Source organism: Callorhinchus milii, unplaced genomic scaffold (assembly GCF_018977255.1).
Source record: "Callorhinchus milii isolate IMCB2004 unplaced genomic scaffold, IMCB_Cmil_1.0 Scaffold25, whole genome shotgun sequence".
NCBI classification, from domain to species: domain Eukaryota; kingdom Metazoa; phylum Chordata; class Chondrichthyes; order Chimaeriformes; family Callorhinchidae; genus Callorhinchus; species Callorhinchus milii.
In genome coordinates, this window is record NW_024704766.1 from 889,490 (window position 1) to 914,423 (window position 24,934).

Below are 24,934 nucleotides of genomic sequence, written 5' to 3' on the forward strand. Positions count from 1 at the left end.
TAAAAGAAGAAAAAAAGGGAACGTCCATTTTTAAAAAACATTGTCCTTCTTTTCCCTTCTGTGAGCTCCGCCTGTGGCCATCAGGGAAAACCTTTACAGGGCTCATTTATTGTATTAGTAGAAATGACGTGAAGTAATTTTGACTCTCGTAAAAGTCCTGGTTTGGCTTTCAGAAATCTCCCTGAAACATTAAGCCAATGGTACTCATACAGTTACTTGGGGGTTGCGATCTGGGGGTTGCGATCAGGAGGGTTGGAGGGCCGGGAGGGTGGGGGTAAGAGGCTGACCGAAGAGGAAGGTGTCGGGATGGGCCTTGAAGGAGGCGAGGGGAAGGAACCGTGGGATGGAGTTCCAAAGGGTGGGGGCAGAGAGATTGAAGGCCCAACTGCCGATGGTGGGGTGGGCGAGGCGGGGGACATGTATTTCTGGGGCTCGTTGATTGGCGGGTTCTGTGAGCCGGCTTTTGGCATCGCCAACCTTCCAAAATTGTCTTGGGAGTCTCCGGGAATTACAGATTAATCTCCTGGACGCTGCAGTGAGCGAGGGAGCGAGGGAGCGGGAGAACAATCAGGGAATTCTCAAAAGGAATGACGACCAGCAAATCCGATATCTCCTGTTGTCAGCTTCCTGCACATCCAGAAGCTCTACGACCAGCCAGTGTTTGACATGATATAAGGTAACGCGCTCTCACTCGCTCTCGCTCCAGCTCTCGACCTTCTTATTGGTCTATCGGTGGCGTGACTTATGTTGTCTAACTCCCCTCCAGTCAGCGGTGCCTTCCTTTACGATAGCGACCAAACACAGCCCCCCCCCCTCTCTCTCTCTCTCTCTCAAAGCTCCATCGGTCGTCTGTCCACCCGTTGCCTCTCTGCCCCCACCCTTTGGAACTCCATCCCACGGTCCCTTCCCCTCTCCTCCTTCAAGGCCCATCCCAACACCTTCCTCTTCGGTCAGCCTCTTCCCCACCACCCTCCCGGCCCTCCAACCGATGCCATTACCAGATGGTGCCCCCAGGTGGCAGGCCAGGCACACGCTGGACCAGCCACGGATGGCCGGACTCAAGTCAATGACCAATGTTATCGGGTGCAGATGGATACACCATCTCTTTTTGAGTCTAGATTTTTTTGTCGTCGCAAAGTCTTTGACATCCGTCTTGAGAAGGACGAGGTTAGGCCCCCAGTTTAACGTCTCATCTGACGGCCGGCACCTCCCGTCAATACAGACCAGGGAGCGATAGAGAGAGGTAAGAGAGAGGGCGAGAGCCTCGGAGAGACGCAAATAGAGAGATAGAGAGAGATGGGTGGGTGGGGGGGGACGGGTGGGGACGGGTAGAGAGAGGGAGAGAGATAGACTGCGTGATGGAGAGATCGAGAGAGGAGGAACAGAGAGAGATGGACAGACAGAGAGACAGGGCGAGGGGGAGCGGGGTGGGGGGTGAAGGGGCGGGGGGGGAATGGGATGGGCTGGTGGGGGAGGGAAAAGGGAAGGGAAGGTTGTTGACATCTTAGACGAGGAATGTAAGCCGAATTTCTTTTATAAGCCAAGTGCCGTCCGGGGTAAAGAGCGAGACGTGAATGCAAATTGTTGTCGTTGTCTCGTAGAGTTTTTAAATCCCTTGGGTTATAGCGTGTGGTGGGGGATGGGGCGGTTGTGAGTGTGTGCGGTGCGGAGGGGGAAATGGGTGCGGTGGGGAAGTGGGGGGGGGGGGACGATGGTCGTGCAACTGACGCGCTGACAAAAGGTCCGAAAACGCTCAGTTCGCCTCAAAATGAAAGCAAATTCACTGTAACAGTCCATCCCAACCCAGCTCAGCTCAGCCCAGCCCAGGCCAGCCCAGCTCAGCTCAGTCCATCCCAACCCAGCTCAGCCCAGTCCAGCCCAGCCCAGCTCAGCTCAGTCCATCCCAACCCAGCTCAGCCCAGCCCAGCCCAGCCCAGCCCAACCCAGCTCAGCCCAGCCCAGCTCAGCCCAGCTCAGCCCAGTCCAGCCCAGCCCAGCTCAGCTCAGTCCATCCCAACCCAGCCCAGCCCAGCCCAGCCCAGCCCAGCTCAGCTCAGCCCAGCTCAGCCCAGCCCAGCTCAGCCCAGCCCAGCCCAGCCCAGCCCAGCTCAGCCCAGCTCAGCCAGTCAGACGGTCAGGAGCTGGAGCCTGAGAACAGACTTTATCCCATCCCAGTACAAAGCCTGAGTGAGAGACTGTGAGATCAGCCCCGTTCCACAGCCGTCTTAATTATCCTGGCCAGGGAGAGGGCGCGTGTGTGTGGGGGTGTGGGTGGGGGTGTGTGGGTGGTGTGGGGGTGTGTGGGTGTGTGGGTGGTGTGTGAGTGTGTGTGTGCGTGTGTGGTGTGAGGGGAGGGGGTGGGGGTTCTTTCACCAAATCAAACCACAGGTTTCCTCATTCTCCTCGGAGTCAGAATGCTGTGGGTTTAAGCGCTCCCCCCCCACCCCACAACACATCGGGACTTGGAATCACTTAGTCTGAACTGAGGCTCCGACGCAGCCCTGGGGGTGGGGGGGCGGTAGGCGGTGGGTGTGTGTATTGTCCGAGGTGCCATCCTTTGGATGAGACGTTAAACCGAGGTCCCGTCTGCCTGGAAATTGACGATCTCCCGCGGGGCTATTTGGAAAGAGAAAAGTTTCTCTCTGTCTCTCTCTCTCTCTCGCTCTCGCTCCCTTTCCCCCGGTGTCCTGGCTGACAAATAAAACCGGTCATCCGCTCCACGGCTGCTTTTTGGTGGTGGTGGGGAGGGTGGGGGGGGAACGCTGCTGTGCACAAACTGGACGCCCACACACAGCGTTTCGCCCACAAAATAGCACAGTCGCTGCACTTTACGGTATCTCCTGCGAAGCGCTTTGAGACGTCTCAGTGACGTGATAAGGCTTCGTATCAGACGCAAGGATCATTATTACTATTATTATTGAGGTGGGGGGGGGGGGGGGGGTCTGTTCAACATCACACACTTGTTTTGCACTGAATTCCTGGGCAGAGACAATGACTGACCGGGAGGGAGTGAAAGTTTACAGTAAGACCCTGTGAAGCGCTTTGAGACATCTCGACGGAGGGGGAACGGGGGGGTGGAGGGGTGGGGGGGGAGGGGGGTGTGAGGTATGACGATAAATAAAATCGTCTTTGTAGTCGGGCGGTGTTTGCTGCTGGTGGGGGTTTATTCTCGCCGCCGGACTCACTGTAAAAGTGTACGGTAATAAGTCCGGATCAGTTACAGTGTCGTGGTCTGGTCTGTTAATGTCACAACAACACCACACACACATATATATATATATGTGTGTGTGTGTGTGAGGTCTCGCTTGTCAGTCAGTCACAACGCTTCTGAATCCAATCTGGGCTAATCATAGCCCCCACCGCCACCGCCACCCCCCCCCCCCCCTCACCCTCCGCCACTCTCCCCTCACCCCCCACCCCGTGACCCACTTCCTCCCAGCGACCAACCAACTCTCTCCCTTTTTAGTGGGAAAATAACCGCAACAAAAGCGGAGTTTGGCTGCCGTGTCACTCCCCAACCCCCCCACACACCCCGCCCCCCCCCCCCCATCCCCGGATCGGGAACATTGTCTTTGTTACTGAGGCAGCTGCGTAACGCCTGAATGAGGGAGACAGCAATGACCCTGGCTCTCTTCCCCCAACCCCCCTACTCTTCCCCCCACCCCCCCATTCCTCGCCCCCCCCCCCCACCACTCTCCCCCTCCCCCCCCATTGAGTTCCAGTCACGCGGAACTCCATCACAACTCAGCCCCATTGTCTCAGCACAAAACCCACTCTCAGTCGCTGCCTCCGACCCCTTTTCTCTTCTGGCTTCTGCATTAGGATGTTCGTGGAAATTAACTAACTCTCACAACCATCTGAAAACTCTATATCTGGTCTCTGTTGAGAGGGGAGGGTGGGGGGGGGTTGGGTTGGGGGGGTGAGAGACGGAGACAGAGGGGGCGTGTGTGAATGCAATATAATGGGACCCAGTTGTTAGTCGATTGGCAGATCGCTTTCCACGGTGGGTAACGATCCCTTCCAATAAATAAATACATACATAATGTGGTCACTTGATCCGCTTCTGTTTTGTGGGTTACGTCGCCGGGCGCAATCGGCCGCCGCGTTTCGCATCGCAGAAACACACGGCCGCTCCACGTTGCCGCGTATCCCGTGAAGCGCTCTGAGACGTCTCGATATCAGACGCAGGGGTTGTTGTTGTTGTTATTGGGATTATCAATGGGCGAGGCAGTGTGTCCGTGGAGGACGGACAGGCAGATAAGGAGGGAGAGGTGGGGTTGAGGGTCGTGGGGGGGGTGGGGGGGGCGCGAGAGAGAAATCCTCATAAGCAGCAATAGCTTGTGTGGTCTCGGTCCCTCCGAGCTCACCTGCCGAGAGAGCGCACAAAGCTTTCCTGCCGAGGCCACAGACTCAATCACACTTACCATGTTGCCAGTGTGTGGGGCTGTCAGGCTGCCTGTCAGAACCACACAGCCTCCTGCGGCTCAGCAAAATGGCCTCCCGTAAGGAGGGGATTACACGGCGTTGTTCGCCCACCGTGATGACTGGAGCGTAAATTAGAGGTCAAGTTAGAAGGCAACGAGTACCCGTTGTCGTTTCCGTCAGTTACCTGACAGGAGAGAGGGAGGTTTTCGGTCGTTCTTGGGCCCTGCGAAGGGATTCCCTGGTGAAAGGACGTAGCACAAAGTGGCCCCCAATATCCGCCCGCCCCCCACTGTCCCCCGTCCCCCACAGTCGTTCTCTCTCTCTCGCTGCCGCCCGCCACGAACGGTAGCCGTTTCCGTCAGCCTGTGGCTCGGTCGCTCGCGAGTCAGAAGGTTGTGGGTTTGAGCCCCAGCCGCACGTCGGGACTCAGACTTATGTTCCAATGCAGCGCTGTGCGGGCTGGGGTGGCGGGTGGGGGGTGTGGGGTTTGGGGTGGGGAGGGTGTGGGGGGACGCGGTGTTGCATTGTTGGAGGTGCCGTCCTTCAGGTGAGACGTTAAACCGAGTTCCCGTCTCCTTGTTCAGGTGAAGGTTAAAGATCTCGCGGCGCTATTGGAAAAGAGAAGGGAATTTCCGGCCAACAATCCCCCAAATAAAGTTGGTCACTCACTTACCGACTGTTTGTGGGGACGCCGCAATGTGCGCAATTGGCTGCCGCGTTTCGCCCGCGAAACACACAGTCACTACACTTTCCAGCATGTTCTGCAAAGCGCTTTGAGGTGTCGAGAAGACGTGATAAGGCGCTATATATCAAGCGCAAGGATTATTATGATTATTATTTCTAAAAGTCCCGGCATCTTTTATGCGAAGGGCCGTCAAAACACATCCCATTTAAACCTCTCAGGTTCTGGGTAACAAACAGAGAAAAACACAGCTTCACTTTCCCTCTGATGGACGGTGTGAGTGAGTGTGTGAGTGTGTGTGTGAGAGTGTGTGTGTGTGAGAGAGAGAGTGAGTGTGTGTGAGAGTGAGTGAGTGAGTGTGAGTGTGTGAGAGTGTGTGTGTGAGAGTGAGTGTGTGAGTGAGAGTGAGTGTGTGTGTGTCTGTGTGTGAGTGAGTGTGTGTGAGTGAGTGTTTGTGCTGAATTTCACTCAAGAGAAAGAAATCCGAGGGAACGATGTAGTTCTGTACAATGTGTGAGTAGTTTCCTTGTCTTAAGTCATGTTGGAGAGAGTTGGGGGTGTGTGGGGGGGGGACAGAAACGTCTACTTTTTAAGCTCATTTGATGTCAAACAAGTTGCCAGTCACTATAGCTCCCCCCCCCCCCCCCCCCACACACCCACACAGCGGGGTGCCACAGTCTCTCTCACCCCCCCCCCCACCACCCCCAACCCCCCCCCTCCTCTCTCCCCTTATTCCTCCCTCATTGTCTGGAAAGCCCGTGAAAAAAAAACACAGACAAAAAAAGCACAAAAGCTGTTGCAAACACGAAATTCCAATAATTTACCACGACTCGAAAACAGACAGACAGACCCGACAGAGAGAGAGAGAGAGAGAGACAGCGAGTCAGAAGCCAAGAGAGAAAGAGAGAGGGAAGGAGAGAGCGAGAGAGAGAGAGAGGAGAGAGATGGTACTTTGGTCGAAACTTGCGAGAAGTCGGCTAAAGTTTGCTGAACAAACTCCGCAGTGATTTTGTTTTCTTCTTCTCCTTTTAATCCGTTTTGTTTTATTCGGTTGAAAAACAAACATGCGTCGTCTCCCTCTAATATTCCTCTGCGTCTCGTTCCTGACCGGGGGAGCGATGTGTGAGGTTTGCCTGTGTGAGTGCAAGTGTCCTTCGCTAAGACCCGCGAGACAGACCGACACGCAGAAACCCCGGCGATCGCGAGGTAAGTCGGCGCCGTTTAACAGCAATCGTCGCAGTAATAAGCCTTTGACACGGCGCCCTATCGCGTCGTTGGGACGTCTCAAAGCGCTTCGCGGAACACACTGCAAAGCGTAGTGACTGTGTATTTTGCGGGCGAACACGCGGCAGCCAATTGCGCACAGTGGAGTCTCCCACAAAAACAGCCGCGGATCGAGAAGTGACCGCATTTTTTTTGGGGGGGGGGGGAGGAATTAATACCCAGGGAAAGGGATCTGCCAACCGACTAACAAGCGGGTTCCTACTTACTGCTGTGTAAACCGAAGGCGTGTGGAGCAAAGGAAACTTACCCAGCGTTTCGCCCGGCCCGGGAATCGAACCCAGGTCCTCTCGCTCGCGAGGCGAGTGCTCCAACCACTACACTACAGAACTCGACACGTAATAGTCGATAAAGCAGGTCCCACAACAATCGAGTTGGGAAAACAGAGACTAACAACACTTGTTTTCCAGATTAGCCCTTTACTCCCCATTCAACGGAGCTAATTATAAATTTTAATGACCCTTGATGTCCATTAATACCTTGTCTCATTGGGTTGGAGTTAATTATATCTGCGTCCTTCTCTTTAGACACATACAGAACGCAAACTTTGCTTTGAGCTCTGTTGAAAAAGAAACGCAGCCTCTTTTATACAGAGTCTAACATCATCGAGCAAGTTTCTTTTTCTTACTCACTTCCTATTGAAATGTAGATTTCAGGTCAGTTCGTGTCAGTCAGACACACAATTCAGTCTTGGAATTTGAGACTCTTAAGAAACATTGTTTTGACCGACAGAAATGCTCGTGTTTTTTTTTGCAAAACTCAACACTGCCGTCCGTTGAAAAATTAAACCACCCCCCACGCCCCCACCCCCCACAAACACCTCCTTTTACCTGGATTTCCTTGTGACAGATAGGTTTTTAAACCCTCCGATACTCTGTACGGGGTGAAGGACGCTATATAAATGCAAGTTGTTTTTGGACGGGAGGAAAACACATCAACTGAGTAAGACTGATTTGTGGAGAGGGTTGTGGTGGTGGGGTTGGGGGGAGAGCTGAGCATCTTGATTTCCACCCCCCACCCCCCTGCCCTGCCCTGCCCTGCCCCGAAAACAAAAGGTAACAGGTTGTATTTTTTAAAAAAATGCCAATAATAATTTGTTCACTTATTGCTGCCGCATTTCGCCCACAAAATACACAGCCACTCCACTTCACAGTACATCCCGCGAAGCGCTTTCGAGACGTCTCGAACGACGTGATGAGGCGCTGTATCGAACGCAAGGATTATTATTTCCAGCGGCGCAAGGGTTAAATGTCAGCGAGGGAGGGGCCAGATTGAGTACACAGGGCTGGGGAAAAGTTAATTCAACTTCACTCTGGATCAGAGCAACTTGAACCAATTCTAACCAATTCTAATGCAGAAGAGAAGAGAGGAGAGACAATGAAAACAGACAGACGGACAGATAGATAGACAGACAGACGGACAGACAGATAGGTAGACCTTGTAGGATGAGAGTGAGAGAGAGAGAACGTTGAAATAAGACCTTAGAAGTAAAGGAAGAGCCTTGAAACTCAACTGAACCCGAGCCAACAATAGCCGGCAGGAGGCTGGAGGCAGATAAGCTACGCAGATAGTCTTCGATAAAAGTTTTATGAAACTTTGATAAAAGTTTTTTTGTTGTGGCTGGGTCATATATTAGACCTTTAATGAGCAGGTGGGGATGGAAAGGCTGATCTCTCACTTATTTGTTCTCTGGAAAGTTTTCCTCTTGTTGGAAGGTAAGTCAGAAGATTTTTCTCTTAATATTAATAATAATAATAGTTCTTATAAAAAAAAACTTCAAACTTTTCCCACTGGAAACTAAATTATTTGCATTTATTTCTTATTAAGGTACAAAAAAACACGCTTGCTAAGTACAGTATTTATATTTTTCTCAATATTGATTAAAATGTTCAGTGAAAGTTTTGATGGAGTTTGAGAATGAAGGAGATTAATCTGTTAATTGACATTTTTTATATCTTTTTAGGTTTAATTTATTTATTTAGATATATATGTGTGTATATATATATAGGCGACTTAAACCCTCCATTATAATAACGACAATGGTTAATTATAATAATCCTTGCATTTGATAAAGCACCTTATCAGGTCGTCGCGACGTCTCAAAGCACTTCGCAGAGTATAATGTATAGTGGAGTGACTGTGTATTCTTGTGGGCGAAACGCGGCAGCCAATTGCGCACGGCAGCGTCCCCGCAAACAGCCGTGAAACGAGTGACCAATTTTATTCGGGCGATAAAAGTCTGGCAGGACACCGAGAGAGAGAGAGAGAGAGAGAGAGAGAAACTCCTTCCTCCTTTCGAATAGCGCTGCAGGATCTTTTAACGTCCAACTGAACTGGTGGACGGGACCTCTGCTTTAATGTCTTATCAGAAAGACTCGGCTGTTGGACTGTGTGTCATTGGACTGCAGAAACTCCAGAACAATAGTCCGTCAACAACAGGGATCAACCGGATAGCCTGACATCAGTGCTGCCTGTTATTGTGTTCAACCTTCGGCCAGACTTACACCCACCCACCCACCCACCCCATCGCTTCCTGCCTGTGGGGTAAACAACACCCACCCTCCCCCCAACACACACACGCACACATACACAAACACACACCCTCCCCCCAACACACACACGCACACACACACACAAACACACACCCACCCTTCCCCGTCGCGAGCAGAGCAGTCTTCAACGAGACTTGAGTGAACGTGGACAGCTAATCTCATTCACTGCCAAGTCCGCCATGTACTGCGGAGCTCACCACTGTGTTTGTGTGGGGAGATGGGGGGAGTCACGATCCTTATCGAGGGGTGGGGGGAGTTAAGGGTAATACAAAGGTAGTGGTTGAACAGGAAATTGTGTCTCGCGATTTCCTGTTTCCTCAGCTGCGGTGGGGAAGCAATGTGTCTGTTTCCGTCTCGGTTTCTTCCTCTGCCTCTTCCCGTCTGGAAATTCTTCCTGGAGGGATGTGACGGACACGCACGGACACAGACCCGACGAGTCCCGAACCCTCGCGGGGGAAAGACAAAAAAAAACCCCCACCATCTCACCCGCAAAACCCACAGTCACTCCACTTTACGATATATCCCGTGAAGCGCTTTGAGATGTCTCGACGACGTGCTGCGTCGCTGCATCGAACAACAATATTGGGGCTTGCGTGGAGGCAGGAAACTTGCCTAAGGTTGGCCCCGGGGGAAATGGAGGTCCTCTTCCTTGCGAGGCGACGGCTCTAACCACCGAGGTACAGGACCCAACCCACCCCCCCCACCCCGCCTCACAAATGCATTCACTGTAGTTGGGAGTGGGACGGACGGATGGGGTAATGGATGGGCTAAAGGCCGGGATGTGTTCACAGGCTCCCGGTTGCGTTTGGAGGAATCGCTCCCCGAGATCGTGGAGCACCCCAGGGACCTGGCGGTCTTCAAGGGGGAGCCGGCGACGCTGGACTGTCGAGCCCAGGGCCGCCCGCGACCCATCATCGAGTGGTACCGTAACGGGGAGCGCGTTGAGACCAGTGAGGACCACCCCCAGTCGCAGCGCACGCTCCTCCCGCACGGCTCCCTCTTCTTCTACCAGCTGAACCCGGGCCGCAGGGGGGCGCGGTCGGACGAGGGCGTGTACACGTGTGTGGCGCGCAACCCCCTGGGCATCGTCCAGAGCAGGAACGCCTCCCTGTATGTGGCATGTGAGTAAGCGGGTTGTGGTTCGAGGGGGGGCTGGGTTTGGGGATTTGGGGCGGAGGGTCTGGGGTTGGGGTCGGTGGGGTTGGAGTTAGGGTTGGGGCTGGGGGGCTGGTGTTGGGGGGCTTGGGTTGTGGGGGGTGGGGTGGGGGGTTGGGGCTGGGGGTCTGGAGTTGGGGTTGGTGGGGGTTGGAGTTGGGGGTTGGGGGGGTCATGGTGTGAGAGACGAGGCCGATACCCGTTACTGTTTTTGCTGTTGTCGCCCAGCGCTGAGGGAGGAGTTTCGGCTGGAGCCCAGTGACACGGTGGGGGTGCTGGGGGAGAGGGTGGAGCTGCCGTGTCTACCCCCCCGAGGTCACCCCGAGCCGACCATCCGGTGGAAGAAAGACGGGGTCTGGATCAACGAGAGGGACGAGCATTACCGGGTGAGTCTGTTTAACATAACATAACATTTAGGAGCAGGAGGAGGCCATTCGGCCCTTCAAACCTCTGCCCCGCCATTCAATCATGGCTGATCTTCCAATCTAACTCCGGCTCATAACCTGACCCCCTGCCTTATCCCCATATCCCCCCCCAACCCCCAGCCTTATCCCCATATCCCTTAATCCCTTTAGCAATAAGAAATCTATCTCTCTCAGTCTTGAATACGTTCAAGGACTGAGCGTCAACAGCCCTTTGAGGTAGTGAGTTACAAACATTCACTGCCCTTTGAGTGAAGTTCTTCCTCAACTCAGTGTGAAAGGGTTGGCCTCTGATTTTAAGGTTGTGACCCCTAGTTTTAGTTTCTCAAAACGGAAAAAAATCTCCCACTATCTACTCTATCATTGCCCTTTGACGATCTGATAGGTTTCTGTAAGATCCCCTCTAATTCTTTTATATTCGAGAGAATATCGGCCCAAAATTGGTCAACCTATCCTCGTAACTCATCCCCTCCATCCCTGGTACTAACTCAGTAAATCTACGCTGCGCCCCTCCACGGCAAGTACATCCTTCCTTACATAAGGAGACCAAAACGGCACACAGTATTCCAGGTGTGCTCTCACAGGTGCAGTTGCAGAAAGACTTCCCTACTCTTATACTCTAATCCTTTCATAATGAACTCTTAACACACCGTTCCCTTCCTAATCGCTGCTGTACCTGCAGACTAACTCTCTGTGACTGGTGTACAAGGACACCCGAGTCCCTCTGGACGCCAACACCTTCCAACCTCTCCCCTTCTAAAAAATAACCCGCTCTACTGTTTTTGATCCCGAGGCGGATGACTTTGCACTTCCCGACATTATACGTCACTGTTTACCACCTCCCACTTCGGCTTTTGCAACCCCCCCCCCCAACTCTCCTCTAAGCGAGAGTGTTGGAGAGCAACGAGGCTAATCCCCAATGTTTGTGGGGAGCGGGAGGATCGTGGATCGCTGTTAAACGTCCTGAACTTGTATCTCCCCCCCACACCCTGTAGGTCACGGTGGGGAAGCTGATCATTCCCATGGCCGAGCCGGCTGACTCGGGCGTGTACGTGTGTGTGGCCGGGAACAAAGTGGGTCAGCGCCAGAGCAGTGCGGCGGCCGTGACGGTGTTGGGTGAGAGAGAGCGACGTCCAATACACAAACCCCTCCCACCTTCTCGCTCCGTCTCCACACCCCCCACCCTCCCCTGCTCGGCCCCCTCCCCACCCCATCTCAGTAATGGGACACCATCGCCCCAACCCCAGCGCCACCAACCCCAGCGCCACCCAACCCCAGCCCCACCCCAACTCCAGCCCCCCCAACCCCAGCCCACCCCAGCCTCAGCCCCCTCTAACCCCAGCCCCCCCCAACCCCAGCCCCCTCCAACCCCCAGGCCCCCCTAACCCCAGCCCCCCCAACCCCAGCCCCCCCCAACCCCAGCCCCCCCCCAACCCCAGCGCCACCAACCCCAGACACGAATGCCTTTGGCTGCGCCATTTCACCCACAACATACACAGTCCCTCCATTTTACAGTACATTCTGTGAAGCGCTTCAAGGCGTCTCGTTGACGTGACCAGGCGCTGCGTTAAACGGGAGGATTATTGATTATTGATGATCAATAATCATTGGAGAGTCTGACTCGGGATTTTCTCTCTGGTTGCAGAGCGACCCGGGTTTGTGAGGAGACCTGATGACGTGACGGTGGAGCCGGGCGGCACTGCCCGCTTCCCCTGTGAGCCTCGAGGTGACCCCATGCCCCGCGTCCACTGGCAGAGGGAACGTGGAGAGCTGCCTGCGGGCAGGTGAGTGGCCAAAAGCTCCGTCCGCCTGGACAACCTTCCAGAAACTTTCCATTTCATTCCCAGGAGGTTTCGGTGTTTGACTGTAGTTGACGAGCTCCGAGAGGAAGTATTTACCCCTCCCCCTCGCTCCCCGCCCCTCCCCGTTTCTGACGCTGCCTCGTTCCCCACAGGTACGAGGTGACCCCTGACCACACATTGAGGATTTACTATGTGGCCCCCGGGGACGCCGGGGACTACACCTGCCTGGCGGAGAACGAGGTTGGTTTAGCCTCTGCGTCCGTCCGTCTCGTTGTTCAAGGTGAGGGCCTGTCTGGTCAGTGGGACTTTGCGCGTTATTTGCTGATTAATTGGTGACATTTCACCCTGGGATGGCACCGACCCTCACTGGCGTTCTCACTCCCCCTCTCTCTCTCTCTCTCTCTCTCGCTCCGCAGACGCGCACACTGCTGACGAGGGCCAGAGGGAGCCTCGCGAGGACATCACCCGGGAGTTGCAGCAAGTCCAGGTTTATCTCCACCATCTCCATCTCCGTCCTTCCTGTGTGGATGTTCGCTCTCCTCTCCTCCGATCTGCCATACAATCCCCTCGATCTCCCGGCACAGTCGCTACACTGTGAAGCTCTGCCACTCTGTAAGCGCTCCGAGAGGGATATGGGGCAAAAAATATGGGTGATTGGAGTTGAGCTACAGATCAACCATTATAGAATGGCAGAACAGGCTCGAAGGGCTGAATGGCCTCCTCCTGTGTGAATGCAAGTTTTTTTGTTGTTGTTGTTGCCTGTTCGTGCCCCCCCGCTCAGCTGAGTTGGACTTTGCTGTGTGACCCTCACCCCCTTCGCACCTCCATCCACGGCCGAACCTTCAATCACTGAACCCCTGACCTCAGAAACTCTCTGCCTCTGTCCTTCCGTCTCACCCTCCTCCTCCACCGCACCTACCCTCTCCTCGCCCATCTCCCTCGCTTGGCGTCAACCGATCGCTGCCGACATCACTTCCTGTGCTGCCTGGCTGTAAACGCTCCTGTGTTCTCCCCTCCCCTGGAAGGTGGTCTCGCCCTCGCGGCCTGTGGAGGAGTTCAGGATGTCGTACCGCCCGCTGGTGCCGGGGAGCTGGGAGCGGGCGGAGCGGGGGCTTCCTGCGAATCCCCAGGAACGCAGCGAGTTGCTCACCGGCTTCAAGCGAGGCCACAAGAACGAACTGAGGGTCCGGGAGCACAGCGGCCAACACCGCAGCCCCAACAGCAACTCCGAGGAAGGTGAGAGGCCGCTGTGTGTATAACTTATCATTAAATAATAATAATAATAATAATCCTGACATTTGATACAGCGCCTCATCACGTCTTCGAGACGTCTCAAAGCGCTTCACAGGATATGGTGTAGTGACCGTGTACTTTGTGGGCGAAACGCGGCAGCCAATTTTGGAAACAATAGTGAATAATAATAATGGTTCCAATGTTTTAATGCCTCCTCTTGTTTCCTACGTAGTGCCTGACGCCCCACCTCGTAGCCTTACCGTAGCCACGGTGGGAGGTGGGAACAACAGCCTCTTGGTCCGCTGGGAGCCCCCTCCACCTGCGTCGCACACCGGGATCCTGAAAGGCTACAAGGTGCTGACGGACTCCGTGTATACCGTACATTATTAATCTACTTTATTATTGCAGTAAATCTCACGTTAAAGTCGTATCAGTCGGAGCCATACGTTCCACACGACGTTTGCACACGTGTGAGATACGGTCAAACGTACACAGAACATAACCTCTTGTATGTATGACTATGATACGATCGGTACAGATCAGACTCGCGCGAGTCTCGCTGTGTGCGCAACTGGAGGAGTGCGGTCAGTTGTGGGCACCTGACTTCAGGTAGAAAGTGGGTTGTGGTGGTGGTGGTGGGGGGCGGTGCAGAGGGGGGGCAGGTGAGGGGAAGGGGGAGCAGAGGAGATTCACGCCAGTCAGACCAGGGACCGGGGGCTTCAGGGCTGAGGAGAGTTTGGAGACGTTGAGAGCAACAACAACTCGCGTTTACATAGCGCCCTTCACGCCGGACAGTTTGCTCTGAGAGATTGGTGCAGATTCCAAGGGCCGAATGGCCTCCTTCAGCGCCGCCGCTGCTGCTGTTGTTGTTTTGTTTGTTTGTTTGTTTGTTTGTTGTAAACGTCTGCGATCGTCCGCCAGGTTTGGTGTCTGGGCAACGAGAGCCAACACAGCAGGAACTGGACGGTGGAGGGGGGGAGCCTGGAGCTGGCCATCGATGGACTGACCCCCGGCATCGAATACCGCGTGCGGGTCGCTGCCGTCAACAGCGCCGGGGTGGGGGTGGCCACGGAACCGCAGTACGTCTTGATAGGTCAGTGCCTCGCGGGGTGGGGGCCCGGGGTGGGGTGCGGGTGGGTGGGGGGAAGAGGGAGGAGACTGTTCGGGGTCAAGGCAGTCGATTGGCGGCTCACTTCCCGAGTGTGGGGGGTGGGAATAATCCCTGCAAAAACAATAATAATAATAATTTAGTCACTCAGTCCCGCTCGGACTGTCCAGCGACTTGGGACGTTGTCCCGACGTGAAAGGCGCTCTACACGTGTAATATTGTATTGTTGTCGGGGAGGGGGAAGGGGCTGTGTTTCGGGGGGTGGGGCGGTGGGCGCTGTATTTTGTCGGAGAGTGAGGGGGTGGGGGCTGTGTTGTGTCGGGGAGAGGTGGGGGCTGTGTTTTGTCGCGTGTGGAGGCTGTGTTTTGTCGGGGGGGGGGGTGTGGGGGCTGTGTTTTGTTGGGGGGGTGGGGGCTGTGTTTGTCGGGGGTGGGTGTGTGGGGGCTGTGTTTTGTCGGGGGGGGTGTGTGGGGGCTGTGTTTTGTCGGGGGGGCTGTGTTTTGACGGGGGGGGGGTGTGGGGGCTGTGTCTTGTCGGGGGGGGGTGTGGGGGTTGTGTTTTGTCGGGGGGGGGTGTGGGGGCTGTGTCTTGTCGGATGCTCTGCTGCCTGTGATCCCCGCGGCTGTCGATGTGTTCCAGCGCGGGCCGATCGTGAGGCTCCGGCCCCGGTTCCCCTCCTGCGGCGGGCGCTGTTGTGGCTGCGACGGCCGCTGGTCATCGGTGTGGCCGGGGCTGCGCTGTGGGTGTCGCTGCTGCTGATCTGTGTCTCCGTTTACTGCCGACGGCTCAGAGCCTGGAGGAACCGCAGCTTGTACAACCCCAGCAAAGGTGAGACCTGCCCACAGCCGGCGCTCGCGCACACGCGTGTGTGTGTGTGTCCTGGCTTTGGGTGTGTGTGTGTGTGTGTGTCCCGGCTCTGTGTGTGTGTGTCCTGGCTCTGGGTGTGTGTGTGTGTGTGTGTGTGTGTCCTGGCTCTGGGTGTGTGTGTGTGTGTGTGTCCTGGCTCTGGGTGTGTGTGTGTGTGTGTGTGTGTGTGTGTCCTGGCTCTGTGTGTGTGTGTGTGTGTGTGTGTGTGTCCCGGCTCTGGGTGTGCGTTTCACACTCCCTCCTCCTCTGTCTCTCACAGCGCTGTACAGACTGGCCAGTGAGGACCTCATCATCAAGCACAGGTACGTGAACACGGGGTGGGGTGGGGGAGGACAACAACAGCAACAACTTACATTTGTATAGCGTCTCGGAGGACAGAGCACGATGCCGAGGCGGGGGGGGAGGTGACCGTGGGTGACCGAAGAGTAAGGTCTTCAGGCGTGATCTGAAGATGGGGAAACATGGAAACAGGAGGAGGCCATTCAGCCCCTCGAGCCGGTTCTGGCATTTTATAAGAGCGTGGCTGTCTCTGCACCTCATATCCAGTTACCCGTCCTTGTCCCATATTCCTTAATCACCCTTTATCCGAACAAATATCTATGTGCGGGAAGGAAGGAAGGAAGGAAGGGGGCAAGGTGGAGGGGCAGAGGAAGAGCGTTCCAGAGTTTGGGGCTGTAGTGGCTGGAGCAGGGTGGGGGATGGGGGGTGGGGGGGGGTGTGTTGCTGGTTGGGAGGGGCCGGTGCTGACATCTCCGATTCCCTGCTCAAAGGATGAGGCTGAAGGATACACCGTGGCTCGCTAACAACTGGAATTCCAGCAGCTTCTGCAAGAACTTCAGCCCGACCGTCACTCAGCCTCTGTGGCTCAGCAACGACCAGAGATCGCTGGACACGGGTACGAGGGGAGGGGACGGGGGAGCGAGGGGAAGCTGGTCCCAGTCGAACAAACACCCCGTACCGAGCTGAGGGAAGAGGGACTTGAAGACAGATAGAGGTCGGGGCGGGTGATGGAGGGAGGTCCAGAAATTAGGCTCGGAGAATGGGAAAGGTCACTGGGCGAACCTGCCCGAGTGAGGGGAGTGAGGGGAGTGAGGGGAGGGGAAGATCCGAGAAGCAACGTCAACAACCTGGGCCACGAGGTGTAACGTTGTCACTCAATCCCCGGCTGTTTGCGGGGAAGCTGCTGTGCGCAATCGGCCGCCGCGTTTCACCCACAGGACCGCGCAGTCACTCCATTTTACCGCGTATCCTGTGAAGCGCTTTGCGGCGCCTCGAAGACGTGACCGGGTGCGAGGATTATCATCGTTATTATTATTGTTATATTATATAATTGTTTTTTTCCTCTCGCAGAATCGCTGGAGGAGGAGAAGAAACCCCAGAGCCCCGGAGACCAAGGTGTCCGGATCGTGCCCGATAGTGGGATGTACGGCACGTTTTACGTGGATTTTGGGGGTAAGGATATGAGGCAGTTCAGCGTTCCAGCCGGACCCTCCCTCAACAACTGCGTTCCCCTCAACAACGCCAAGGCCTTGGACACCGAGACCCCCACTTTGCCGTGGAAACCAGCGTTCCCACCGCAGCCTCACCTGGAATCGTGGGATAAAAAACGCGTTAAAGGTGAGAGAGGGGGAACGAGACTCCGTCTGGGAATAACATAAACACCGTCCTTCAAGGCTCGAAGCAAACCTCCGGCCTCGAACCCTCGGATTTTTAAAGTTACCTTTCTCGGAAAGTTCCTGAAACCCATCTCGGTTTGGCAGACGGACGCGCCTGGTCTCTGTTTCCGCCCTCGAAATACACCGGTCACTCCATCCGCTTTACGTCACGTTGCCCTGCGAAGCGCGTCTGAGACGCCTCGGCCACGTGATCAGGCGCTGTGCCGCACGGAAGGGAAGGATTGTCTTGTTTTAAAACGACGATCGTTTTCAGGCCACGCGTGTGCGCGTGCGCGTGTGCGTCTGCGAGGAAAGAGAGCCACGGAGGGAGGTCCGGAAATTAGGCTCGGAGAACGGGAAAGGTCACTGGGCGAACCTGCCCGAGTGAGGGGAGTGAGGGGAGTGAGGGGAGGGGATGATCCGAGACGCAACGTCTACAACTGAGCTACGTGGAGTCCTGTAGCTCAGTGGTTAGAGCACTCGCTTTGCAAGTGAGAGACCTGAGTTCAATTCCAGGCAGAGGGCGAAACCTCGGGCAAGTTTCCTTACTCCACACAGAGCCTAATAATAATCCTCCAAAACCAAAAACAATAATAAATTGGTCATTTTCAATCCACGACTGTTTGTGGGACATTGCTGTGCGCAATTGGCTGCCGCGTTCGCCCACAAATATACAGTCAATTCACTTTACAGTGTGTTCTGTGAAGCGCTTTGGGACGTCCTCTCCCGACGTGAAAAGCGCTATATCAAATGCAAGGATTATTATTATTATTATTATTACAACCTGGGCCATGAGGCGCAACGTTGTCACTCAATGCGTGGCTGTTTGTGGGACTTTCTTGCCGTGTTGTGTGTTCAGTTATTGACCGCGGCCGTTCTCCCCGGACCCCCTTTTGAGCACGACGCAGTGCCCGCTCTCGGCCAGCGGAGGGCACCACGCACCCACAGTTTTGCACCAATATCCCACCTGCGGTCGCTAACTCAAAGCTCTGCGGGTAAAGCCCCCCCCCGCACCCCCCCACCCCTCAAATAACACCGAGCACAACTCCACGGCCATCCCGGGCGACTGTCGGGCTCCTGCGGTGTTGGTTCACAGATCCTGACCTCGTGCGTCAGCCTGGCTCAGTGGGTAGCCCTCTCGCCTCGGGAGTCAGGGAGTCGCGGAGCTGAGACCCCCCCCCACCCCCAACACCTCCCCCCCCACACCACGCGACTGTTCGTGGGGACGTCGCTGGGCGCAATTGGCTGCCGCGTTTCACCCACAAAACACGCAGTCACTGCACTTTACAGTACATCATCCCGTGAAGCGCTTTGAGGCGTGTTCTCCGGCGTAATAAAGACGTTATATCAAATGCAAGGATTATTATGATTAATATTATTATTATCATCTCCGGCAGGGACAGGGCGGAGCATGATGAAGACTTTCTGCTCCCCAAAACTCCCCCCTCGGGCTGTGGGGTTACAGCTGGTGGACGTGCTGCCCCCTGCCCCGCCTCGCCCCAGGGAGGAGCAGGAGCCACGAGCCGAGCGAATGATGGAGGGGTGAGTGAAAATTGCCGGTGTGGGGGGCAAACATAACTGGGGAGGGGGTGGGGCGACGTGATGTGATGATTAACACGGCATGCAACATTCTGTACCCGGAGACTTCCCAGTCGATGCAGATAAAATTAACCGTTTCCCTCCTGGCTGTGTGTGGGACATTGCTGTGAGCAGTTTGGCTGCCGGGTATCGTCCACAGAATCTGGTGTGTATGTGTGTGTGTGGTGTGAATTGTGCGTTTGTGTGTATTATGTGCGTGTGTTGTGTGTGTGGTGTGTGTTGTGTGTATTATGTGCGTGTGTGTGGCATGTGTTTGTGTGTGTTGTGTGTATTATGTGTGTGTGTGTGGTGTGTGTGTGTTGTGTGCATTATGCGTGTGTGTTGTGTATGGTGTGTGTGGCGTGTGTTGTGTGTGTGGTGTGTGTATTATGTGTGTGTGTTGTGTGTATTATGTGTGTGTTGTGTGGTGTGTGTGTGTGTGTGTGTGTGTTGGTCGATGATCACAGCGAAAGCTCTTTGAGTCGTTCTGACGTTGTATTAAATACCAGGATTAATACGACTGTCAAATGAATAAAAATGGATCCGCTTCTGTACCCCAGGTCAAACAGGCCTAAGAATCTTCCGGAAAAGTCCCCAGAAGTCCGCAGGAGGGATGGACTTTGGTCTGCTCGGGGAGACGGCGAAACCTCCGCCCGGTACAGCCGTCTCTCCTCCGTCTCCGTCTCTGTCTCGGGCGGCGATGAGAACGAGTCCGTCCTGACGTGGGAGCGCGCGTTGCGGAGTCTGGAGCTCGCGAGGGAGGAGTCGCATCCCAGGTGAGCGTCGCTGGGGCCACGTGAAGTGGAGGAGGGTGTGGGGGGTGGGAGGGGGGAGCTTCTGCCTGTGCCATCGTGGGGTCCGGTCCCTGTAGCTCAGGGGTTAGAGACCTCGGCTCACAAGCAAGAGGACCTGGGTTTGACCTAAGGTCGGGGTGAAACCTTAGGCGAAGGAGGGAGGGCGGGAGGGAGAGAGGGAGGGAGAGAGGGAGGGAGACAGGGAGGAGGGAGGAGGAGGGAGGGAGAGAGGGAGGGAGACAGGGAGGGAGACAGGGAGGGAGGGAGGGAGGGAGGGAGGGAGAGAGGGAGGGAGACAGGGAGGGAGACTGCAAAGATGTTACGCACACGCTCTCTATCACCTCCACATCTCTCTGACCTCCTCGCGTCCCACGGCTCACCTCCTCCTCTGCTCTCCCAACTCCCAACTGTGCTTCGCAGGAGGGTTTCCGAGATGCGTTTCCCTGCTCCCCTCTTCCCCCCCCACCCCCCACCCCCCCAAAAAATAAGGGCTGTATATATTCCCAAAGCGCTTCCCTACGGAACATATTGCAGAGAGGATAGACTGTGTGTTTTATATCTGAGACAGACGTAGCTGCCACCGACAAAACCAGGTAAGGTTTGTGTTCCTAACCCCGACATCTCGCGGAGACAAGGTCCATAAGTTTGGGACACGACGTGTCGATGAACGCCGGGGGGGTGGGGGTGGAAGGTGAACCAGACGGACCTTTTCGGTCCTCTTTCCTCCAGCGAACGCTCTTGTTCTCGGTGTTGTTTGTCGTTTTGTTGCTCCACCTCAGGCACTTCACGGACACTTTAACCCTTCGAAGACCCTCCTCGCGCCCCCTCACCTACGGCTACATCTGCGGTCCGACCCTCTCTGACCTCGAGGCCGACTTTGCCGCCGCCGAAGACGAGGAAGAGGACGACGAGGACAACGAGATGGCCCGCGGGAGGCCACGCCTGCTCCTCCGGGGCCTGTGCCGGGCTCCGGGATCCAGCGAGAGTGGCGGCAGCTCGGAGGCGGGGTCTCTGGCTAATGGCTGGGGGTCCGAGTATGAGGACCCCGGCACCAGCGCCCGCTGCAGCCTCGTCAGCTCGGACGCCTCCTTCCTCATGGACGCCAACTTCGCCCAAGCCCTCGCGGTGGCCGTCGACAGCTTCTGCTTCGGTCTCAGGAAAACCGAGCCCCGGAACACTTGCTCAGGTAACCGGGAAAACCAGGGACAGCCTTCCTACATCAACATCTCCCTCCGCACTGTGCGTCCACACTCCCAGGTCAGGGTTACAGACACAGTAACGCTCCCTCTACACTGTGCGTCCACACTCCCAGGTCAGGGTTAGAGACACAGTAAAGCTCCTCTACACTGTGCGTCCACACTCCCAGGTCAGGGTTAGAGACACAGTAATGCTCCCTCTACACGGTGCGTCCACACTCCCAGGTCAGGGTTAGAGACACAGTAATGCTCCCTCTACACGGTGCGTCCACACTCCTGTGACAACACAAAACCGCTTTTTAAACCCGCTGCCCGAATCGAATCGGGGCCAGATGGGAGAGAATGTTTAGTTTGGTTCAGTTTAGTTTGAATTCACTGCAATTCATTTGCATGAGGCCTATTATGTGAATATGGTGCAGATGTGGATAAAAGGGGAAAGAGCAATTCTCTCGTTCTCTCTCTCTCGTTCCTGCAGAGCAGATTTGTAGCCTTGTTAATCCATCCTCTGGTCTCCTCGCTCTCTTTCCACCCCCACCCCCCCTTCCCCGGTCTCTCATTTTCTCCACCAATCTCTCTCGGATCGCTAATCCGAGTATTTAACTTGCTATAAATAGCGTTAAAACCCTCGGAAAAAAAAACAACTCTCACAAACCATTTCGTGCGAGTTTTTAATGCCCGACATCAGGGCAATTTAATGCTTCATTTTCATCGTCGGCCTCGACAAATCCCTGTCCGTCAGTGTGATTCTGTCCCAACACTTCGCAGTCAGTCGGCTGGTGCGGGGAGAGAGGGAGAGAAGAGGGGAGAGGGAAAGCGGTGGGGGAGGAAGGGGGGGGGAGCGAGGGAGTGATAGAAAGGGAAGGGGTGAAACAAGAGAGGCAGAGCGGAGGGGAGAGAGATAGAGAGAGAACGAGGTGGTGGGATGGGGGGGCGGGGGGGGGGGTGAGACGTGAAATATATCTGTATCTGAGAGCCTGTATCCTGGGGAACATTATTTACTGCCGTTTACAGACGTGTGTGTGTGTGTGTGTGTGTGGGAGAGGGGCGGTGAGGCCGGACTGGGTGTTTATAAAATTCACTGCTATATTATTCATGTAATTGAGAGGAGAAACCCACCCCCCCCCCCACCCCCCTCACCCCGACACACACCTCTCGCTGTCACTAACACCTTGTTACAACACACTTTCACACACCGGTATTTACCCTCAACACCCTGTTCTGCGGACCCCACAGTAGCCCCTTTCCCCGGGCGCTCAGCTTAACTCAGGGGTCCGCGGGTTAGCCTGCGTGTAGCCCACTCCCCGTCCGATCGCATCGCCTGACCTTTCGGCAGTCAGAGCCCGTTTCCCAAATGGCCCGGAATGCAGATGAAGTGAAACGTAAAAGTCTGGGTTTTTAATTGGAATTGCTCGCCTGCTCATTTAGCAGCTCCGCGTAAAACCCACTTAAATTGGGGTCAGTCGTCCCTTATTGGATTTGTGCCTTGCCTGAAGCCCCGATACTTTACGACCGGCATTACCGAGAGCGGCTTTGCTGGTCTGGCCGCCCCACGGAACTGCTGACGGAGCTGCCCAGACCAGACAGCACTTCGATTAATGAATCTGCTGCTCGCATCCGGTCTCTCTGGCCCTGCGTTCGGTCAGCCTACTGCTCGCTGAAGCCTTGCCCTGTGTTTCCGTGTGCGCGTCTCGACGTTTTACAATGAAAGAGGTGTCCGTTTAGAAGAGAGATAATAATAATAATAACAACAACAATAATAATAATTTGGTCACTCGACTTCGGTGTGCAATTGGCTGCCGGATTTCGGCCTCAATTCACTTTTTAGTGTCTACACCCGGGTCCTCTTCGCTTGCGAGATGAAGGTGCTGACCACTATGTTACGAGACTCTATACATGTTCAAGTTGTTGTTGTTGTTATTGGTCCCCATTAATTCCTCCTCTTCCCCCCCCCCCACCATTGGGCCCTTTTCCTGGGCAAGTCCAATTTACTGACCGCCTCTCTCTCTCTCTCTCTCTCTCTCTCCCCTGAACCCAGACCTCTCAGCCGCCTCCTCTCGACCAGGCTCCATCCTCGACTCTGCCCTGTCTCACGAGCCCTCCGAAGGGTCAGAGGTCACCGGCCGGTTCCCGGAGCCGGAGATGGAACCCGGTTGGATCTGGGAGTGGAACCCGTCGTGGGCCGGTCAACTCAGGGACCGGGGCCCCCCGAGAGGGGAGGCAATGGCACGTAACCCAACACCCGTTCCAACAAACCCCGAGGGAACAGGGAGATTGCCAGACGAACACCACCGACGAGGCAGATACATTGCCGGTACGATAGTCAATAGTGTTGAATCTCGTTCAGTGTGTTGCTGCCCCCGCGTGAAGGGGGTCCATGTAAACACAAGCGTGTGTTGTTGTTGGTACGGTAAAACTCGCTTAAGCCTGATCTGTATAAATTGTGCACTTGCGTCTTAAGTCGGACATAATAATAATAATAATAATTTGGTGGCTTCAATCCACGGCTGTTTGTGGGGACGCTGCTGTGTGCAATCGTCTGCCGCCTTTTGCCCACAAAATACACGCGTCGCTACACTTTACAGTATATTCAGCGAAGCGCTTTGAGACGTCTCAACAACGTGATTAAGAACGAGGGCTCTGTATCAAATGTGCGGTTTATTATTATTATTATCATTATCCACGTCGTCTGCTGATCCTCAGTGTTTGGAGAGAACAAGTGAGAAGCAGTAACACTGCCCCCGTTTGGCTTTTGCTCTCCAGATGTTTACGGCTGCGAGCGGGACAGACAGGCGGAGTCGTGGGTGGGAGGACCTCAGGTCTCGGTGGCTCCTGTCCGTGTGCCCGGGGCCAGGAGGGAGCCGGAGCGAGCGGGGGCAGGAACCTTCCCCACTGACCCCAGCGCTGTCACCGTGGCTAAGGTGTAGGAGCAGCCAGGGCGGAGACGAGAGCGGTTCGGGAACGTTCCGGAAACCGGGCGCGGTTCTTTGTACATACGGATTGCACGGACTTGAGGGGAGCTGAGCGAGAGCCACTACACGAGATGGAGATGGAGATGGAGAGAGAGGATTGAGAGAGAGAAGCCATATTGGGCCACACCAGGCCAATATGGTTCAATAGCGATCAGGCCTCTGCCTGAACAGTGGCTGTGCGGGTGTGGGTTGGCATTGACGTAGCTCCTTGGTGAGGAACTCCCAAGATCCCAAGACCAAGCTCCGAACTTGTGGTGGGTTTCCATAGCCAGGAGTCCTCTCTGGCTGGAGGGTGGGACTGAGCAAAGGCCAAGTCCCAGGGACAGAGGAACTGGCTTGTAGATTCTGTAGATGGGCATTTGCTGAGATGATTGAGAGGGCATTGAACACCGAGGCAAGTAAGTCTGTCAACCCAGGGGCACCCGAGTGTGAACATATACAGAGCGCTGCCAACCCCTGGCTCGTTACTAACCAATCTAACAATTATATTTAAATTTAAACGGCTCCAAGGCTGACAGGTAGATTCGCCCCCTGCCTCCCTCGTCTCCTTCAAGAACCTCTGCTTTGACCGCGCCTTTGGTCACCCTCCCTGCCCTCCACCCCCCCTGATCCCCAACCCCCAGCTCGGGTGCAAATCCTTAACCTGTCCAGCTCCTGACGTGAAAGGTGTGTAAATGTGATTTGTTGTTAAAATCTTAGAATATCTCAAATATACGCAAAAGTACATTTGCGCCTTGCGGGGGTGGGTGGGTGGGTGGGTTTGGGGAGAAGGGGGTTCATATGAGCTGCGAGGCTGGTGTTGTGACTGACTAACGTTGGGAAGGGAGTCAATGTGAGCTGCGAGCTGCCAGGTCTCTGTTGGATCTCTCTGATGTTTAGTGTCCGTGAGGCGAGACGAAGGTTCCAGAATGTACTAATTTGCCCTCGAAGCCTCGCCGAGCTACAAGGCTGGTTTTGCGCTGCCCATCGTTGGCACAGACCGACTTAACCTTAACCTTACCTGCCCCAGTGTTAATCAATCTAACTACTGACCGATTCTGCCATGGACACGTGCCATTAAAGTAACACAGAAAGGCTTGGCTTGGCGTGTGGATTATTGTGTACTCGGGCTTTGTCTCTGAATAGCAGCTCTGCGACAAAGTAAAACCACACAGCGGGCTGGTCAGAGTGAGTGTTTCACCCTGTTTCCCCAGATAGTGGCTTAAAAATAATGTT

At 55.1% G+C, this 24,934-nt stretch overlaps 1 protein-coding gene across 1 annotated transcript; it reads left to right on the top strand.

Moving 5' to 3' along the window:
* The first annotated feature begins 7,805 nt into the window (after positions 1-7,805).
* Positions 7,806-23,787, top strand: robo4 (roundabout, axon guidance receptor, homolog 4 (Drosophila)). The gene is made up of 19 exons (XM_042343991.1): positions 7,806-8,103; positions 9,732-10,061; positions 10,324-10,481; positions 11,513-11,633; positions 12,163-12,301; positions 12,472-12,599; positions 12,736-12,806; positions 13,345-13,555; positions 13,785-13,906; positions 14,474-14,645; positions 15,300-15,488; positions 15,787-15,829; positions 16,298-16,422; positions 16,878-17,144; positions 18,580-18,724; positions 19,321-19,536; positions 20,334-20,740; positions 22,786-23,061; positions 23,511-23,787. The coding sequence occupies exons 1-19, from the start codon at positions 8,046-8,048 to the stop codon at positions 23,672-23,674; spliced, it is 3,342 nt and encodes a 1,113-aa protein (XP_042199925.1). The 5' UTR covers positions 7,806-8,045; the 3' UTR covers positions 23,675-23,787.
* Positions 23,788-24,934: the final 1,147 nt, after the last annotated feature.

What these genes read in the sequence shown, in the direction of transcription:
- robo4 (XM_042343991.1), top strand. Translation starts at nt 8,046, where the DNA reads ATGGAAAGGCTGATCTCTCACTTATTTGTTCTCTGGAAAGTTTTCCTC. An exon ending in GGCGGCCGTGACGGTGTTGG is followed by an intron (nt 11,634 to 12,162) that starts GTGAGAGAGAGC and finishes CTCTGGTTGCAG; the next exon opens with AGCGACCCGGGTTTGTGAGG. An exon ending in CGTCCGTCTCGTTGTTCAAG is followed by an intron (nt 12,600 to 12,735) that starts GTGAGGGCCTGT and finishes CTCGCTCCGCAG; the next exon opens with ACGCGCACACTGCTGACGAG.